At 47.1% G+C, this 17,399-nt stretch overlaps 1 protein-coding gene across 2 annotated transcripts in view; it reads right to left on the bottom strand.

Moving 5' to 3' along the window:
• The window catches only part of POMT2 (protein O-mannosyltransferase 2), a 296,276-nt gene that overhangs the window by 227,792 nt on the left and 51,085 nt on the right, over nt 1-17,399 (bottom strand). For both annotated transcript variants that reach the window (XM_069638005.1, XM_069638004.1), the window contains exons 7-11: nt 15,689-15,795; nt 14,583-14,665; nt 13,322-13,431; nt 10,133-10,199; nt 8,058-8,118 (exon numbers count right to left, since the gene is read on the bottom strand). In XM_069638005.1, coding sequence (XP_069494106.1) covers nt 8,058-8,118; nt 10,133-10,199; nt 13,322-13,431; nt 14,583-14,665; nt 15,689-15,795 — 428 coding nt within the window. The remainder of the gene's footprint in view (nt 1-8,057; nt 8,119-10,132; nt 10,200-13,321; nt 13,432-14,582; nt 14,666-15,688; nt 15,796-17,399) is intronic.

Here is a 17,399-nt window from a genome sequence, read left to right as displayed (position 1 = left end):
ATTCTTTAGTGCTAGATTTGGCATGCAGTATTCTCAGATTGTAGGATTCTTGTTTGGCGAGGAGGATTTCTTTTTTATAGGTAGAGACTATTTTGTTGAGGATCAGCTTGTTGCTGTCATTGGGATTTTGTCTCCAAATGTGTTCCTTTTTTTGTTTCTCTAGTCCGAGGGCTTTTAGGTGGGCCGTGAACCAAGTATTCAGGTGTTTTATTGGCTTGGGTTTTCTCAGTTTTAATGGTGCGATGGCATCTAGGGCTAGGCGCATGCTGTTGTTGTAACTTTCAACCAGATGGTGGGGGTTGGAGTTAGCAGGGAGTTGGTTCAGTGTAGGTAGAATGAGAGGGATGAGTTTTTCTGCAGTTATGTTTTTCTTGCTTCTAGTCGGGATGGCTGAGGCTAGGGAGATATTAGCGATAGGGCTGGCCGCTTCGAGTGTGAAGGAGAGGAGGTGGTGGACAGACCAAGGTTGCGGGGTGATGGCAGTGATGGAGAACGCGCAGTTGTGGTCTGCTATGCAGTCAAGAGTTCTTCCTTTGTTATCAGTGGGGGTGGATACTCTTTGGGTGAAGCCTAGTTCTGATAGTGAGTGATTAATGGCTGACGCTTGGGTGTCTTTAGGGTCATTGTAGCCAAGGTTAAAGTCTCCTAAGAGAAGGCATTGAGAGGTATTTTTTAAGTTGTTAGAGAGGATGGAGTTAAGGTCTTCCTCAAAGGAGCCTAGAGGTCCTGGGGGTCTGTATAGTAGGTGGATGGTGATGGTTTGGGAGTTGGTGGTGGGGAGTTTGGCTGTGAGCAATTCACAGGATGAGTAGTGATCGGTATTGTCAGGTTTAAGGTTGAGGTGGGTTTTGGCGATTATAGCCAGGCCCCCGCCTCTGGAGTCAGTTCTGTCTGCTCAGAGGATGGAGAAATTCTCAGGGATGGCTAGCGCAAGGGCTGGGCCAGCTGCTGCATGAAGCCAGGTCTCTGAGATAGCTAAGAAGTCCGGTTCTTCCATTAGGATGAGGTCTGCTATGTCTGTCGCGTGGGCTACTATAGATCTCGCATTGATTAAAGCCCCTCTTAAGGGAGTAGTGGTATGTTTACTTGTGGTAGTTGTAGCGGTTGATGATCGAGACTTATGTTTGGTAGAAGTATTAGTTTGGGTAGGCTTAGGCAAGTTTGTGCCTTTGTTGGACGGGATGGTCAGGATGTGGGGCTGGGGTACGGGTGGAATCCCTAGCTCTGGGCTCGTGTATTTTGGGGAGTCTGGCGTGTAGTTTGGAGTTTCTAGCAGAGAGGTTGCACGGTGTAAAGAGGTGCATGGTGAGTGGGGGGTGGTAACCATGCTGGTCAGGCCTGGTAAGGGGGGGGGGGGCTGAGAAGACTAGTTGCGTGGATAAGGTGGATGATGACTCTCAGCAGTGCTGAGTATATACTTGGTAGGTACATTTTAGTGGGAGGAGGTGCGAACAGTGGGCATGCGTTTAATATCAGCAGGTTCCCGAGTTGTTACGGTTAGCCTTACCTAGGATCTGAATCAGGTAGATAGCTAAAGCACATTAAATTGCAATGACTGAATGGGCCAGGGATACACCTAGATTCAAGAGTCACGTAGACAGCTAAAACACAATGGAATGCATTAACTAAGGGGGGGGCAAAGATTCACCTAGATTCAAGAGTCACGTAGACAGCTAAAACACAATGGAATGCATTGACTAAGGGGGGTGAGGATTCACCTAGATTCAAAGTAAGGTAGAAGGCTGACATCCGATTGTCTAAATTGACAGCGATTGAAATGGATGCAGCAGAAAGCACCTAGATTTTCTGAGCTAAGTCTGGGATACTGGCAGTAGTGAGAGCATTCAGGCCGAATCAGGTGTACAAGTCACTAATGTGCATTAATCAGGACATTAGCAAACAAACTGAATGCATTTTGGTCAGTAGGCATTCAAGTGGCAGTTTTAGCAAAACATGAAGAGGCATACAATAGGGCACATGTCCGCACACGTGGAATGATTGAGAGGACATTCGGACTGCTGAAGGCCCGGTTCCGCTGTTTGAGCAGATCTGGCGGATCACTACTGTACAGCCCAGTGAAGACGGGTAAAATCATGCTCGTATGTGCCATGCTGCACAATCTGTGCCTGCGCAGGAACATCCCAATGCCCCCAGGCGCAGATGAAAAAGATGGGGATGGAGATGGAGATGGGGATGGGATGGGATGGCACCACCTCCCCCTGGGGGTCCACTTGATGGCCAAAGAGCACGGGATGAGCTGATTCGCATTTACTTTTGAGACACAGCACATTCACAGCAATGCATGGACATGGTGATGACAATAAATGATTTGTTGTACTGCAAATGAAATGATAGATGTCCACACATGTATGTTTTGATTTCAAATGATGATATATTGATGAATTAACCACAGGGAAGGAGGTGCAATGGTTAGGGAAGCTGTACACCCGTGCCCGCCCACCACCCAAACGTACCCACCCCCACCCAGGCCCCAATGTTCAAACACCCAAAACAACCTCCACCACCGCCCAAACGTACCCACCCCTCACACCCTTCAAGTCCACGTGTGTCCTGCAGTGCCCCACACACATGCCATCACTTCCGTGTGTGCTTCTGTGCCTGTGCATCCTTGCCCAAGAGCCCCGTTAGCCGACTCGAGCGCCTCCTTGGACTGGCAGTAGTGGAGCTGGATGGGGTGGTGGTATTGGATGGCACAGAATCAGGTATAGATGGCATACATGCAATATTTGCCTGTTGCCCAATCAACATGGCCTCAATGAGCCTGGAGGTGTTGTCGTTACCCTCCCGCACATGGCGCGCCAGGGTGACTATTGTGCTTGCAAAGCGTCCAATAGATCTTGATAGGCGACGCACTGACATGCTGTAGCACTCCCTCTGCAGCCTAGGTTCCTCGAGCTGCCTCTCCACCAGCTGGGTGAGGGTTGCCTGCTGCTCCTTCATCCGCTGCATGCGGGAATTCAGCTCTGCCATGGATGGGGTGGGTGACCTCATGGGACTTCTGAGTGAAGTGGGGCTAAACTCCAGCTGATGGAAGGAACCCAGGTCATCATATGTGGGCGTCTCCCCCTGTGGCCCAGTATCAGAGTGCTCTACCGGGGCACTGTTGTCACTACAGGCCGCCTCCTCTGCAGTGCAGCTGCCTTCTGTGTTGGTTTGGGTGGGCATGGTGGGTTCCCGTGGCACCTGTCTTGCCTCAGGCAGCGTGGAGACGGTGGGGATGTCGGTGGTGGTGGCCGGCACATCTGTTGCAGTTGGTAGTGGGGGCTGAGATGCCGAACTACTGGCAGCATCCTCTTGTGTGGGGGCGGTGGCTTGGGCACGTGCCGGTGCTGATTGCCTGGCCTGTTGTGCAGTGTCACTGTCACTGGATAGGGCTGTGGGGACACAGAGGACATGCAATTAGTGTTGTGGTGGTGGCTGATGGGTGCATCACATGCATCATACAGGTTGGTCATTGTATAGTGTTCGTTACACGCATCTGATTGCTGGGGGTATGCATTGTTGTGATATTGGGTGCCATACGGATCTTGATGGGTCCTTTGGGCCAGTCATGCACTGCCTGGGGGGGGGGGGGGTTTATTAATGGGTCCTTTGCGCTAGTCATGCACTGCCTGGGGAGGATGGGGGGGCGGTTATTAACGGGTCCTTTGGGCCAGTCATGCACTGCCTGGGGGGAGGGGGGGTGGTTAACGGGTCCTTTGGGCCAGTCATGCACTGCCGGGGGGGGGGGGGGGGTTATTAACGGGTCCTTTGGGCCAGTCATGCACTGCCTGGGGGGGGGTTTATTAATGGGTCCTTTGGGCCAGTCATGCACTGCCTGGGGTTGGGGGGGGGGGGTTATTAATGGGTCCTTTGGGCCAGTCATGCACTGCCTGGGGGGGGGTTATTAATGGGTCCTTTGGGCCATTCATGCACTGCCTGGGGGTGGGGGGGGGGGGGGGTCATTAATGGGTCCTTTGGGCCAGTCATGCACTGCCTGGGGGCGGGGGGGGTTATTAATGGGTCCTTTGGGCCAGTCATGCACTGCCTGGGGGCGGGGGGGTTATTAATGGGTCCTTTGGGCCAGTCATGCACTGCCTGGGGGCGGGGGTTATTAACGGGTCCTTTGGGCCAGTCATGCACTGCCTGGGGGGTATGGGGGGGTTTATTAACGGGTCCTTTGGGCCAGTCATGCACTGCCTGGGGGGGGGGGGGGGGGTTATTAATGGGTCCTTTGGGCCAGTCATGCACTGCCGGGGGGGGGGGGGGGGGAGGGGGTTATTAATGGGTCCTCTGGGCCAGTCATGCACTGTCTGGGGGGGGTGGAGGGGGATTGGGTTTAATGGGTCCTTTGGCACTGTAATGCCATCAACATATTCTCATATGGCATTCATGTTTGACCACTTACCAGCATCTGCAGGTGGGCTCACTCCTGCCTCAGCCTCCCCGATCGCATGAATGCCCTCAAGGTGGAGGACACTGCTGCAACGCTCCTCCCATACTTGCAGCCTCAGTGGGGAAGGGGGTCCTCCACCTGTCCCACTGCTGCGTTGGCAGTGTGTGGAGATGAGGTTACTAACCCTCAGCCTGAGGTCGTCCCACCGCTTGCGGCAGTCCTTGATGCTCCTCACTGTCACGCCCACAGCGGTGCACTTGCGTGCTGCTTCTGCCCACACTTCCTTCCTCTGCTGCTGCTGCGTGGCACGCCGTTGATCGGCACTGAACAGCATCTCTGCATGCTCCACTATGTGCTCCACGAGCACAGTTAGCTCCTCCTCACTGAAGCGCTGTTTGCGCTGCCTCTGCGCTGGAATCCTGGCAGACATGCTGATGGTCCCTTTTGCCTTCTCACAGTATGGATCGTACTTGTGCTGACTCTGGATGCAATGGATTGTGCTTTATATGATGGCGGCCTCTCTGTTTCCGGTTTTTGGCGATCATGGTATTTCCGTTTCCGTGGCGACGGAGGCACACACGGGTTTTGCGCTACTTGTGGCAGCGCTATGTCCATTTCTGTGGCTTTTTCCATGACGGCGGTAACAACGTTTCCGCGTCCGTGTGACCGACAGTACGTAATCTGATGGTCTTGCGCAACCTTGCGGACACAGAAACTTTATTACCGCCGTCACGGAATCACTGCGATCCGAAGCTGCCAGGTTGTAATGAGGCCCTATGTCTTGTAATCATACAGTGATAGCTGCCAGTCATCTAAATCATGTGAAACTTCCAACAGGATGGCTCTTTTCATGTGGCAACATCACATACACTTATATTCCAGCTAACATTTCCGGAGGTCCATGTGCCTTAACTCGATTAGGACTAATGATGTTCCCTTTACACCCAGTGATTTCTTGAGGCAAAAGGTCAACTTTTGAGTCTGTGGGTGTATCCCCAGATTGTGATTCACATGGGCATTTGCTATCAGAAGCTGAGGTTCTAGCATTAACCCTTTCATTAGTGGGAGTTTGGGGTTTAGCTGCAGTGGGGTTTACACATCTTTGATAAAATTAGCATGTTTAGTAGTCAAAGGACTTAATCATACTTCTCAAGCATTAGAAGAGTTACTCCTTGATAGCAAAGTTATTAGAAAAGCAACTTTGCAAAACAGGGCTGCTGTTGATTATCTATTGCTAAAGCATAATTTAGGGTGTAACGCAATTGAAGGTATGTGTTGTTTCAATCTAAGTGACCATTCACGATCCATTGAAAGTCATATTCGAGGTTTGAGGGATCTCATTTCTCAAGTGTCCCAAGATCATACTGGGAATTGGTGGGATTGGTTATTTTCATGGATTCCTGATGTTGGGGGTACACTGCGTTACGCTTTTGCTTGTATTTGCATTATATTAGCTATCATAATAGCTTGTTGTTGTATTCAATGCATTTCCAACTTAGTTTTAATATTTCGTCGGTTTCAGAGACCGGCTCCTCTGCCACTGGGATATGGAAGATAAATATCCAAGGGTGGAATTGTTATGCTTGAGCTAAAACATGGCGCTGGTGCGCAGTGTATTCTGGGAGCACTTAGAGCCATGATGGATATTTACTTCATGCCGCAGTGAAAAGCTGTACTCATTTTGCTGAGAGCTAGATTCACGATGCTGAAGAAAACATGCTTTCCAAACCTGGTATGCAGTCAAGGACATTTCTGCTGGGAAAGCTAGCTTTGTTATGTCTTGTTATGAGTTACGGGACTGTTTTCCGTGGTGCTTGTTTTTAGAGGAGGGAAGCACTTTGCTCCTTGAGGTTACTGTCGGTTGACCCAGCTGGCAACCAACGGCTGTTCATCAATGCGCAAGTGCGTTGCCAGAAGGTTCGAGAAATTGTCACCCCTTTTTGAGGAGTGCATATATGCGGAACCCCTTAGCGGTCAGGTGAGACCTCAGCCGGAGGGAGGATGCTTTCGTCCGGCATACCTGTGGGCTGTTGTGCTCTCGGCCTGGCTGTCAATGGGGTCTTCCAGCCGCTTCTGGCGAGATGAGGGATCCAGTTACGCCCACGGTGATGTATTTTCTTTTGAACTCTCTGTTTCTTCTGTGATTTATTTCTAGGTTATCACTTGTTTGCTTCCAAGCTTTGAATAAATAGCTGTATAAGTGCTCATTATTTTCTAAGAGTGTGTGTGGTTGCAAGTTATTGCGTCTACCTGCGTTTAAAGTATTGGCTCCGTAATTGCACTGGTGATTAATGACTGTCCGTGCACTCTGGGCAAGCAATACAGCGATAGAAATAAAATATCAATATCAATAGTTTCTTTACCACTCATACTGGGGCTGTGGAGGATGACGCGAGCAGCTGCAGGCCCACTTGAGTTACTAAATTCGGGCTGTCAAGTTCTCCTACACAAAAGGTGCAGTACAGCAAGCACAATTGAGCTGTCCAGCTACCCGCAGATCTTGCGGTCCAATGTCTTTCTGAATGTATAGGTCTACAGAACCCATCTATGATCCAATTGCAAATAATGTCAGTTAGATTAAGGCAATGTTTTAGGCCTTATTTCATGATGGATCACTGCACCCATGCTGTCCGGCAACAATAATGCTGATAATCTGATCCGGTCCAATAAACCCACCCTGGGTAGAAGGGAAAGCGATGCGGGCGGACGCGTCACACAAGCGTCACACACACACCCCACACCCCCCCCAGGCCTCCCAAGAGAAAAGCTAATACAGTCGCTGTGTGTACAGTGTGTTGTGTCGCTGAAGGCATAAAAAGAACTCAATAGACATGGCAGAAACAAGACAGACACAAGCTGTGGGATGCTTGCCTTTCTGCTCTTTAAGCAACAGTGCTTGCAGCGCATGAGCACAGACACCACTTTCATACATGTAGGCACGAAGTCTAATGTAGCTTTCATGCCCTGGCTGGACACGGTGTTTAACGGCCCACCAGCTCATGCTTTGGTCGGCCCGAGCGAAGCGAGGGCCTCAGCTCGGGCTGCAGGCTGTTTAAACGCCATGTCCACACCCCAGCCAGGCCGTGAAATCCATTTGCACCCCAGGATTTCCCAGGGTGCGTATAGTTTATTTCTTGTTCATTCCGACGGGAGATGTGCTCAGCGTGAGCACATCTTCCTTTGGAATGAAAAAAATGTCTAAAAAAAATGGCCGCCGCCATTAAAATAGATAAGGGACTAGGTCCCTTTTCAGATGACGGCAGTGATGTCCTAGTCCCTTTATTTTATGGCGGCTTTTTTTATTGACGGTGAATGCAAAGGCAGATTGTGATTGGTCAATCTGGTTTTCCTGTGTGCGAATGGCAGTTTAAGCTCTATGGGGCAGTTCTAGGCCTTCTGTTTCAGCAGCTCAACCCTTTCAACTATTGGGACTTGAGTGACTTTGTATGGGAATTAGGGCCTTCGTATATATGTCCCCATGTATATATGTTCCACAGGCAGTGTAAGGGTTACAGAAAATAGTCCACAAAAGCGGAAAGGAATGTGAAAATACAGTTTACAAAATACAATCGGGGTTCGGCCATCCACACTCCAAAAACAGTGGTATGACAATTTACCAACATTCTTTCGCAAAACCACACACATGGTTAAAAGAACTTACATTTTATGCTCCAGCCGGATAACATCCCCCGTTTTCACAAACTCCACAGGTGCAGCAGAATCTAACGGGTGAAATCATACAAGTGGAACACTTAAACCTGAGATGTTCGAATAAAAGAAATCGGAGTGGCGTACACATTTAACAATAGGTCATGGGTTGCTCAAAGTAAGGCTCCCCCAAAAATAAAACTTTATCAAAATGTCAACTGAAGGATGCCAAAACACATTTTCAAATTCAAGATATCTAACTGTAAAATAGTTCATTTTGCATTGTCCACATATGTTAGTTTTTCCTTTATTTAAAAATTGACATTTTTTAAGCATTGGCATCAACGGGTACATTGAGTTTTTTGATGGGGCCATTCTCAATGTCTCGCCAACAACACATGCTCCATACCTCCGTTTGCCAGCCATTTCACTGCACCCCACTTTTCACCCTCCTACAGGAACCTGCTCTCTACCTTTTAAGTCTCTTACTAGTTTCCTCTTCCAGAACCCTGGGACTTGCGCTGTTGCCTCTTAAGCAGGGGGCAGCAACCCATGGCGATCCAGATGTGTTGGACTACATCTCTCATCATCCCTAGTGAGCATAATCAATGCTAAGGGATCACGGGGAAAGTAGCCCATAACACCTGGTGGGCTAAATGTTGCAGATTCCTGCTCTATAGGCTTCTGGTGGCATAATCTGGATAATGGAAGCTTAAAAGGGCAAGGCCGTAGCTATGATTCATTCAATGATTTACATCAAACAATGGTAGGAAATATACCTATCAATGGATGGGCCTAGGAAATAATGATAATAATTTGGCATTTATATAGCGCTACGAACCCTCAGGTATCTGAGCGCTGCTGGTGTGTGGTGCTCATTTACCGACCTCGGAAGGATGAAAGGCTGAGTTTGGCCACGCCGGGATTCGAACCTGCGATAACAGGCTCTGCACGGATGTCAAAGCGAGCGCTCTACTCGCTGCGCCACTTGACCGGCATATCAAGCTACATTTCACCGATGAGGCCAAACGGGGCCTAAACATGTCTGCATGTCTATTGCTTGCATTCGCAGGGAACGTGGCGGAACATTTCTGGCAGGACGGCTCAAACTAATGGCAGGACCAACAATGATTTGCATATGGTTGGTCTCCTTCTGTAATAGCACAAAAGGGTTAATAAACGGAGTAGACGTTACCTAGAGCAATGACTGTGGTAGGGTTTTAATCAACGTATCCATTTGTCACATTTGTGGTCTGGTATGACACTGCTCTGCTGCACCCTACAACTCAATATGAGGCTATGTACCAAACAATATTCCTAATGATTTTCCTTTAAAACTGCTTTGCATAAAACAATGGAACCCCATATGCGGCTCCTTAGGGAATTTGTTTTTTTTTGGCTAGGGTTTATTTAAAATATTTTTCACAGTTATGGCGAGTCAGACACCTAGGTTTGGTGGTTTCTGAAAGTCAATATTTCATGTGTTTTTAGATTTGTTGCATTTAGGATTTTTTTTTAATTGGATGCACAAACCTCTTCCCTACATACTACCTACCATGTTAAGATATTCCAAAATGCAGATGGAGAGCACAGGTGTTGGCTTGCTGAGACTACAAAATCAAACTAGACCAGTCCATTGATGGAGTTATTGATCAATTGACATGGGGTGGCCAAAGGAAAGGGCAATCTATTGCAGGGAAGGTGTCCCGGGAAGAAAGCGTGTTGAATTATGCAATGCACGGCATTAGCTCGGCCTTCACAAATGGAAGCCGAATGGGAAGCTTTATAGGAACTAGTACACCCCCCTGCCCATCCAAATTTAAAGAATGAAGAGTCTTTGAAAAAGTCCAACTGCCGCGCAGTAGGAACAAACGCCTTATGCAATGAAACTGGTGCTGGTTATGCATTTTAGCAAGAATAGAAGAAAGATTTATGCAGGCTAGCGGGCAATGAGCAGTTGTGTGATTTAAGATGACTCCACCCCCAAACGTTCCGACAGCAGCAGCTTGTTTGGGTTTAGTAACTGACAAGGTAGGACGTGTCATGAATAGCTTTACAAGCCAGGAGTACCGTAAACGCTCTACTCACCAGCGTTGGCGTCGTGCTTCTTCAGGACCCACAGGTTGTTGAGGTCTTTGTGTGAATAGGTTGTGACCTGAAAATACAAATAGAGTGTGGTGTCCAGCATGAATATACTGGCTTAATTCATTTTCAGCACAGGCTATTTCCACATTCATTGAACGACAACAGACCTTCTCACAGAGGAAAAGCAGGACTTTAGAAGAAAAGGAAAGAACGAAAGAAAGTTATAGGTAGAGCAATGAAGTTGGCCAAGAGAACCTACATTTTTAGCCCCAACGTAAAAGAAAAAAACGCTGATAGTGCTTCTCTTTACCGATAATGAAATAGCAGAGAAGCAATTAGAAAAAAAGAGAGTAAACAAGCGAAGGTAAGGTGCGTTTAGGCAGTGCCTAGAGGTCACAACTGACACTGAACTCTCCTGGTCAACCTAATTTACCTGGGTCATACTTTTAAAACCAACTATCCTTTCCACAAAAGGTGCATACTCGTAATACTGCATTGCATTAAAAGAGATAAAGATGTATTAAGTGCTATATTTTTCGCACATTGCCATCTTGCAGGTTATAAAGTGTGAACTATGTTATTAATCTCCCGGTTTAACTCCTGAGAGATTAGTTTTGCCCGTTCTGTCCCGTTTACTAGAGAGAAAGTCAAGTGGGCATGAGGGTAGTGTTGATGCCTAGTTGTGGGCCGACTCCTCTCATGCCTTGAAACAAGGGCAAAAAATGGCGCACCAAAGGAAGATGTTTAGCACTCTGAAACCCATCAGCACCAGCCGACTGTTGTGAGCAAACCTAGTAATATGTATTAACAAATGACAAGAGAATGGTTAGTGACTCAATGCAAGAACCAGACAGTCGACTATCATACATTTAAAAAAGGAGGGCACCTGTGGTGGCAGCCTGGCCAGTGGCAAAAGCATCAAATGAAGGCGGCACTGAACTTCACAAACAGAATATGCAATGTTGGATTAGATTTTCCCTCCACTGTGAGACCCCAAGCACTTTTTGCTGGACTTGTGGATTCTTTGTCCATGTTCCTGGGAGTGGAAAAGTGTGGGTTTTGGTGGCTGGACATAGAGTTGCTATGACCAGTCCTGAGGCCAGATTTGACTTTTATAGTGCATTCTACAACATGTTTATGGGAGGGATGAGCCCAACATTATTGCCTTGCATTGTCCTTCAATTTAGGTACCTACTGTCAAGTGACAAATGACTATCTTTTTAAAGAAAGGAAGAAGAGGAAGAAAAAGAGGAAGAGGCAGGAGAAGAAGAGGAGGCAGAAGAAGAAGCAGGGAGAATCCTGGAGAGTCTGGGGGAGGACGGAGTGCCAGGACACTGACCCTGTGTGTAAAGAGGGGGGGGGGGGCTGCAGTGTGGCGAGGGAGCCATGTCTCCAAGGAGCCAGAAAAAGGGCAGCCTCAGTTGGCAGGGCCCAAACCAGTGCTTGTTCCCTGAATGAGCCACAGAAGCCCAGGTGGCTGAGGGGCAGATGATGAGACCCTGACCTCAGAGACTGATCTCATTGAAGGACCCGTCCGAGTCAAGCTACTCGGGGTGAGAGGTGGAGGCCCAGTGGTGTGCATGTGGCTGAAGCGGGATAAGCACTTTTGAGCATTATGAACTGTTTAGCAGAATGAATCTCCCAATATCGCCAGAATGCTGCCACAGGGAGCTAGTGAAGTGGGAGCAAAACGAACATGTTGCATTCTGGGACTTGTAGTGTGAGAATGGCAAGATTGGAATTTAATGCAACAGGAAGGTAGAGAAAGATCCAAGAAATGTGCAGAGGCAAGATCGGGGAGAGCGGAACCAGAGGGGCAACCAGTCGGCGTGGTCGTGCAGGGAAAAAGAAGGAACCCCAACGTTCTCTAAAGTCTCTGACAAAGCCCAGGTACAGACTTTGTTTTTGTGCATTTAGTGAGTACTACCTTGAGACATGAAGCACAGGGGTGGCTTCCAGGCAGTGGACAGACCCACGAGGGCCACAGAGACATCACACCAAAGTTGAGAGTACTTTGTGAACATTGCCAAGACAGGCCTAAGCTTGGGGAAGGGAACCTTGAGAGGCCTATTACCAGTTGTGTTACAAGAGAGAACCAGGTGAGGGACGCCCGAGGAGTCTGGTGTGAAATATTGTTGTACCAGGACTGTAGGAAGAATTGTGAGTCAAGGGACTGTTGTGAAAATTGGTCAAAGTGGTCATGCATAGTTAGAAGCCAAATCTTTGCAGTTTCGAAGGTCTTTGACTTGAAACTTGAAAGTCAAGAGAGACCCGGACTTGGGTGAGGGAAACCTGAGGTTTTTTGTGAAGGCTCTATATGTGCACCTTTTTGAAACCAGTGAAGTGACTTTGAAACCAAGGCCAGGGGAGCCTAAGAACATAATCGGAGCTCATGAATTGGGTGCTATTCTGTGTAATTCAGCCAAACTGAAGAACTTTCCAAACCACCCAAGTGCATTGAACTGGGGGAGGACGTGGAGTGCCACTTCCATTCTGACATCCTTTTTGATACACTTGTTTTTGCATACATTTTCCCACACATAGTTTTTGTAGAGTGTGAGGTCAAGTATAGATTTATGACACAGACATCTCTTTTGGTTTGACTGACTTGGACTATTTGGTTTACTTTGATAGTCGAGACTACTCCCGTTATAGAGTTTGTGCCAGATAGGAAGTCTCCAACCCCAGTTAAGTTTAATACAGGTTTTTGAAACTTGGACATCTTGTGTCTGTGTCTTCACCTATGATCCCATGCCCTTCTCACAAAATGCTGTGGGAGAATACAAGGGGCAATGTAGGCCTCTAGTCTTATAAAGGAAAGGCGACAGAGGTCCACTGTAGAAGATGACATCTATTGTTAGCAATTTAAATAAAGGCATTCTATGAAGTTTCAATTGTTTTAAGACACTCCGATTTGGCTTATTGGGACTGCTCATGCTGGTGGCAGCACCAAGACCGATTGCCATACGGATGGTAGCCTTGGTCATGGCTCACACAAGCTAAAGAGTGATGTACTGGAAGCTGCCTGGAGCAATGCCAGGGGTGAAGGTAAAGTCAAAGATTTCCCTTGATCACTTTTTGGCATCTGATGTGGCATAGTTCATCCTCTACAATCCATCGCCATAGTTACCGATTAGAAACTGTAAAATGGATCTCATCAAAATAAGGCCTCAGTGATCACATAATACAAACCTGCTGCTGGCGCGCACCCACTCCTTCTGGGTATAAGTGCCAGTGGGAGTGGAGGTACCCAGATGCTGTTCGCAAGTTCTTCAGTGTGATCACAGAACCGTACGCCAGATCTGAAAGAGGACAAAACAAGTGTTAACCAGGAGGACACGCGTGGCGCAAACATAATATGTACAGGGATCTGGTGTGAATGGTGGAAGGGTGGGCTGTTAGCGTGGTTTCATACAGAGTAATGTGCTGAGTAGAGGTAATGACTACATTCTAAAGGAGAGCGTTTTTAGGATGATTTGATACGCGGTGACATGCAGCACCTCCAAACAGCCTACAATATAATACAAACTAATCAAGACCCATAGGTGATAGATAGAACAGATCATATTACTTCCTAACCTCAGAGCTTCATATGTAATGGATACATAAGTTTATTACAAAAATATATAAAAATTACCATCTTCAAAATGTCATTTACATATCACAATGACTATATGTTCCACTGTGTCACGGCTACATCATATCACGCTAGTCATGCATCCTCTTTTTCTCTCAGTCTCACCCCACCATCATTTTTAAATAGTATGGAAATAAATGCCCTTTTTATTTCATAGGGCTTTACAATAACCATGCGTTTCTTATATCCCATTGCACCTCATGCACGTGTCTATTGCTTAACAAAGAGAAAAAGTCATCGATACGTGTTTCAGCTAGAATATATGAGCCATTTATTGTGGCCTTTTGGGGATCCCGCTTTCTTCAGGACAATAGTGGACTCTGAACTGTGTTCTACTGTTTAAACTCTTGTGTAATCGGGACTATCTCAACAGATTGAGCCCTGGACCTTGTCTACTGTAATTTGTCATGCTCACTTGAAAATGACCCCACATTACACTGAAACTTAATTTTGCATTGTGCATGTGCTGCTTCCCAGTCAATGATGGAGCTTGCCGTTTGATTTAACATTTTCTCTCTATTTGTGTGCTCTAACACCTAAACTCCTGGTAATCTGCGCTCAACATAGCCTTCCTTTTCTTCTCTTTTGCGACGCAGTTTCCTGCTAACCACCACGCCTTAGCATGTGTACTGCCTCAGGATTCCTTGCACGCATAGGCACTCCGTGGGTCTACGCACATAGGACTGCTCCCATCAGGTAATGCATGCAGACCCTGCTCCTACCTGAGTGAGTGCATAGAATGCAGAGCTTGCAAGGGGCTGCCAAACTGCAGCATCCAAAGCCATTCAGACCCCGCAGCATACACAACATACTCACACTCTGGCATGGAAGCATTGTGTAAGTTGTTCCCCAGCAATCGTGACTGGAAAGCAGAGCTGAAGAACCCATCGCCTGGACCACTGGAGGGAACAGCAAGACAATGGAAGGGAAAAGCATAAATTAACGGGGCAACAACCTGGTTAAATTCTTATCTAAACTCCCTTGTAAAGTAATAAGGTGGGGCTGCGAGCAGAACAAATAATTCTGCAAATGCTACATTATACAGTCAATGCAATAGAATATCTGGAATATGCATGAAATAACTCCCCAATTATAGCAGCATGCATGCACTGGGCCTATACTGCAATTAAGATATTCACCCAACTCAGTGTGAGTGCAAACTAACAAGGGCACGCTGCCTGTTCACCTAAGGCAAAGTCAAGTAATGCCAGATATAGATGTCGGAGTAACCCACCCGAAATTCATACGAGATTGGGCACAGAAGCAAATGTCAAGAAGGCCTGGTTATTGTAGACCTTTACTTTGTCATGGAATACCTGCCTCTACTATGGGCCAGTGAGTGGAAGCTCTGCGATAATCTAGAAGAATCCATGGTCTCTTCCTTAATGTCAGGCTCCCTCTGCTCAAAGTGAAATGAAAGACGTTGTCTGAGCCCACAACCTTGCCCTCTTCGCTACCCACCACAATAACATTCAGTGGAAAAACTGGAGGATGATAGAACTGTGATCCCAGACCTGGGCCAAGGATGTTGTTCACCCCCCTCCTCCCTTATCTTTCTTAGGAGAAGCAGAAGTGCTCTTTCAAAGCAAAAGAAGAATTACATGGATTAGCTTTCAGAATGATTTCGACCAATATTCTACCCATTCTTAAGACAGGTATACAATATATCCAATGTCTTTGTCATATGATTTTGCTCAGCTCTGTCATTTGCCTGGTGTTTTGGGTTTCTATCTCGATTGGTTTCACTTACTGGGCTCCTTTGCTTTACTGAAAGAGACAGTAAACCCTAGATAGCATCCTGTTAAACCAAGACCATCATTCCAACCACATGAAACGGATGAGCTGTATACCAGCTCGCTACAAAGTGCAGACACAAACAAGCAGAAGCAAAGTGTGAACACGAAATACTGCTTCAGGCGTACCTCCGATTCAGCACAGCGAAGTGAACGGCAAAGAGCGCAGCATAAATGACGAGTGGTAGCACTATCAGGCCAAGCATGCGCGACAGCAAGTGTTTCCCCACAGTGACCTGCAGAAGAAACAACACGGGTTACCATCATAGGCTCCGGAACTTAATATTGATCATCTCCTTGGATCTCAGTCTAGCTCTCAAAAATAGAATTATTTAAAATAAGACGGTGGGATGCTGGCTAAAGATATTTGCAGAACTTCCATGACATGCTTGGGGGATGTTACTGGAGCAAATCTGAAGTCTGAGATTTCCATTTCGCAGACCCCTTCAGCTTTTGCAAGTAGGAAAAGCTCCACATCTGCTCATCTGGGTTCTTGAGCGAGATTTGATTTTTGGATTTCATGATTTTATTGAGAATTGTTAATCCAAATATCAAATAACAATTTAAACATATACTTGACACAAGGGGATACAAAAGAGAAAAAAGCATTTCTACAGTAAATCTCATAAACATAAGGCGTACATATAGCAAAAAAGGATTAGACAATAAAATGAATATGCCAAAAGGTTGTTAGGTATGCCCCATGTATGACAATCCCAAAGTCCCTAGGTGAGAATGTTCAGCACATTCGTAAATGTAACTAGCTTGGTACAGACCAAATTGAATCAACCATCTTTAGGATACAATATGGTCTTGCCAGAAGTTCAAATAGTTTGACTCTGTAAAAAGGTAGTGGATTAGGAGGGAGCAGAGCTATTAAGCAAAAATGCTAATACATTGTGGGCAAGAGATTGCAAGAGGAGAACATCGAGCAGGAGGGGAGAGGACAGAGGCTGGAGGAGAACAATCAAGCAAGTGGGGAGAGGCAGTGTTTGGAGGAAAGCATTTGAGAGCAAAGGAGGAAACAGGAGTTGGAGGAAATCAGGGAGAAGGGGAAGAGGAGATTGCAGAATTGGCTGGAGGTGGGCCCTGCCATATAACGAGGAAGCTGCTGGAATAGAAGGAAAAGCAGACAGGAGAAGCAGGGAGGTTTTATAGGCATACGGTCAGCGGATCTATGTGATTTTTTCGTCGCGGACTGAAATGTACGCACTACAAATGTTTGTACATTTCCCATGCAAACATCCAACAGAAAACCATCCATGCATACACCCCCACCACCCTACTTACCTTTCCTTCCTTCACGCTGTGTCGCTGCAGTGCCAGTTCCCTTTCACTTCCATGATCGAGAACCAGCGCCGCAGGGTCCTTTTCTTTTTTCTTTGTCCAGCTGCAGGGGTGTCCCCCGCAACTCCCACTCACTATACTGTATAGTAAGCAGGGTGTTGCGGGAGACACCCTCGCAGCCCGCAGCTTTTTTTTTCCGCTCGGTGAGCTGCGGGGGGTGTCCACTGCAACACCCCGTTCCCTATACTGTATATATGGGGACACCCCCCAGCCCCATACCGACCCCACCAAAACACCTCAACACATAACATGAAAAGTTCGAACTTTTGGTAGTAACTTGTCATGGTGTGTGTGTTTTAGGTATTTTGGTGGGGTCGGTAATTTTTATTCTGACATTTCGTCCGAAACCCGGTCAGCCACAGTCAGACTGTGAGACAGCAGCTATCTAACCATCTATAGGAGGAGAACAGAGATGGGCTGCCAGAGAGCGTTTATTCAATTAGAAGATACATGGGGCCTAGGTGACAGGATCAGTTTGAGGGGAAAGAGCAGC

Source organism: Ambystoma mexicanum, chromosome 14 (assembly GCF_040938575.1).
Source record: "Ambystoma mexicanum isolate Mex_15411 chromosome 14, UKY_AmexF1_1, whole genome shotgun sequence".
Taxonomy (NCBI): domain Eukaryota; kingdom Metazoa; phylum Chordata; class Amphibia; order Caudata; family Ambystomatidae; genus Ambystoma; species Ambystoma mexicanum.
The sequence above is the reverse complement of the archived record's forward strand: the minus strand, read 5'-3'. Positions and strand labels throughout refer to the sequence as shown.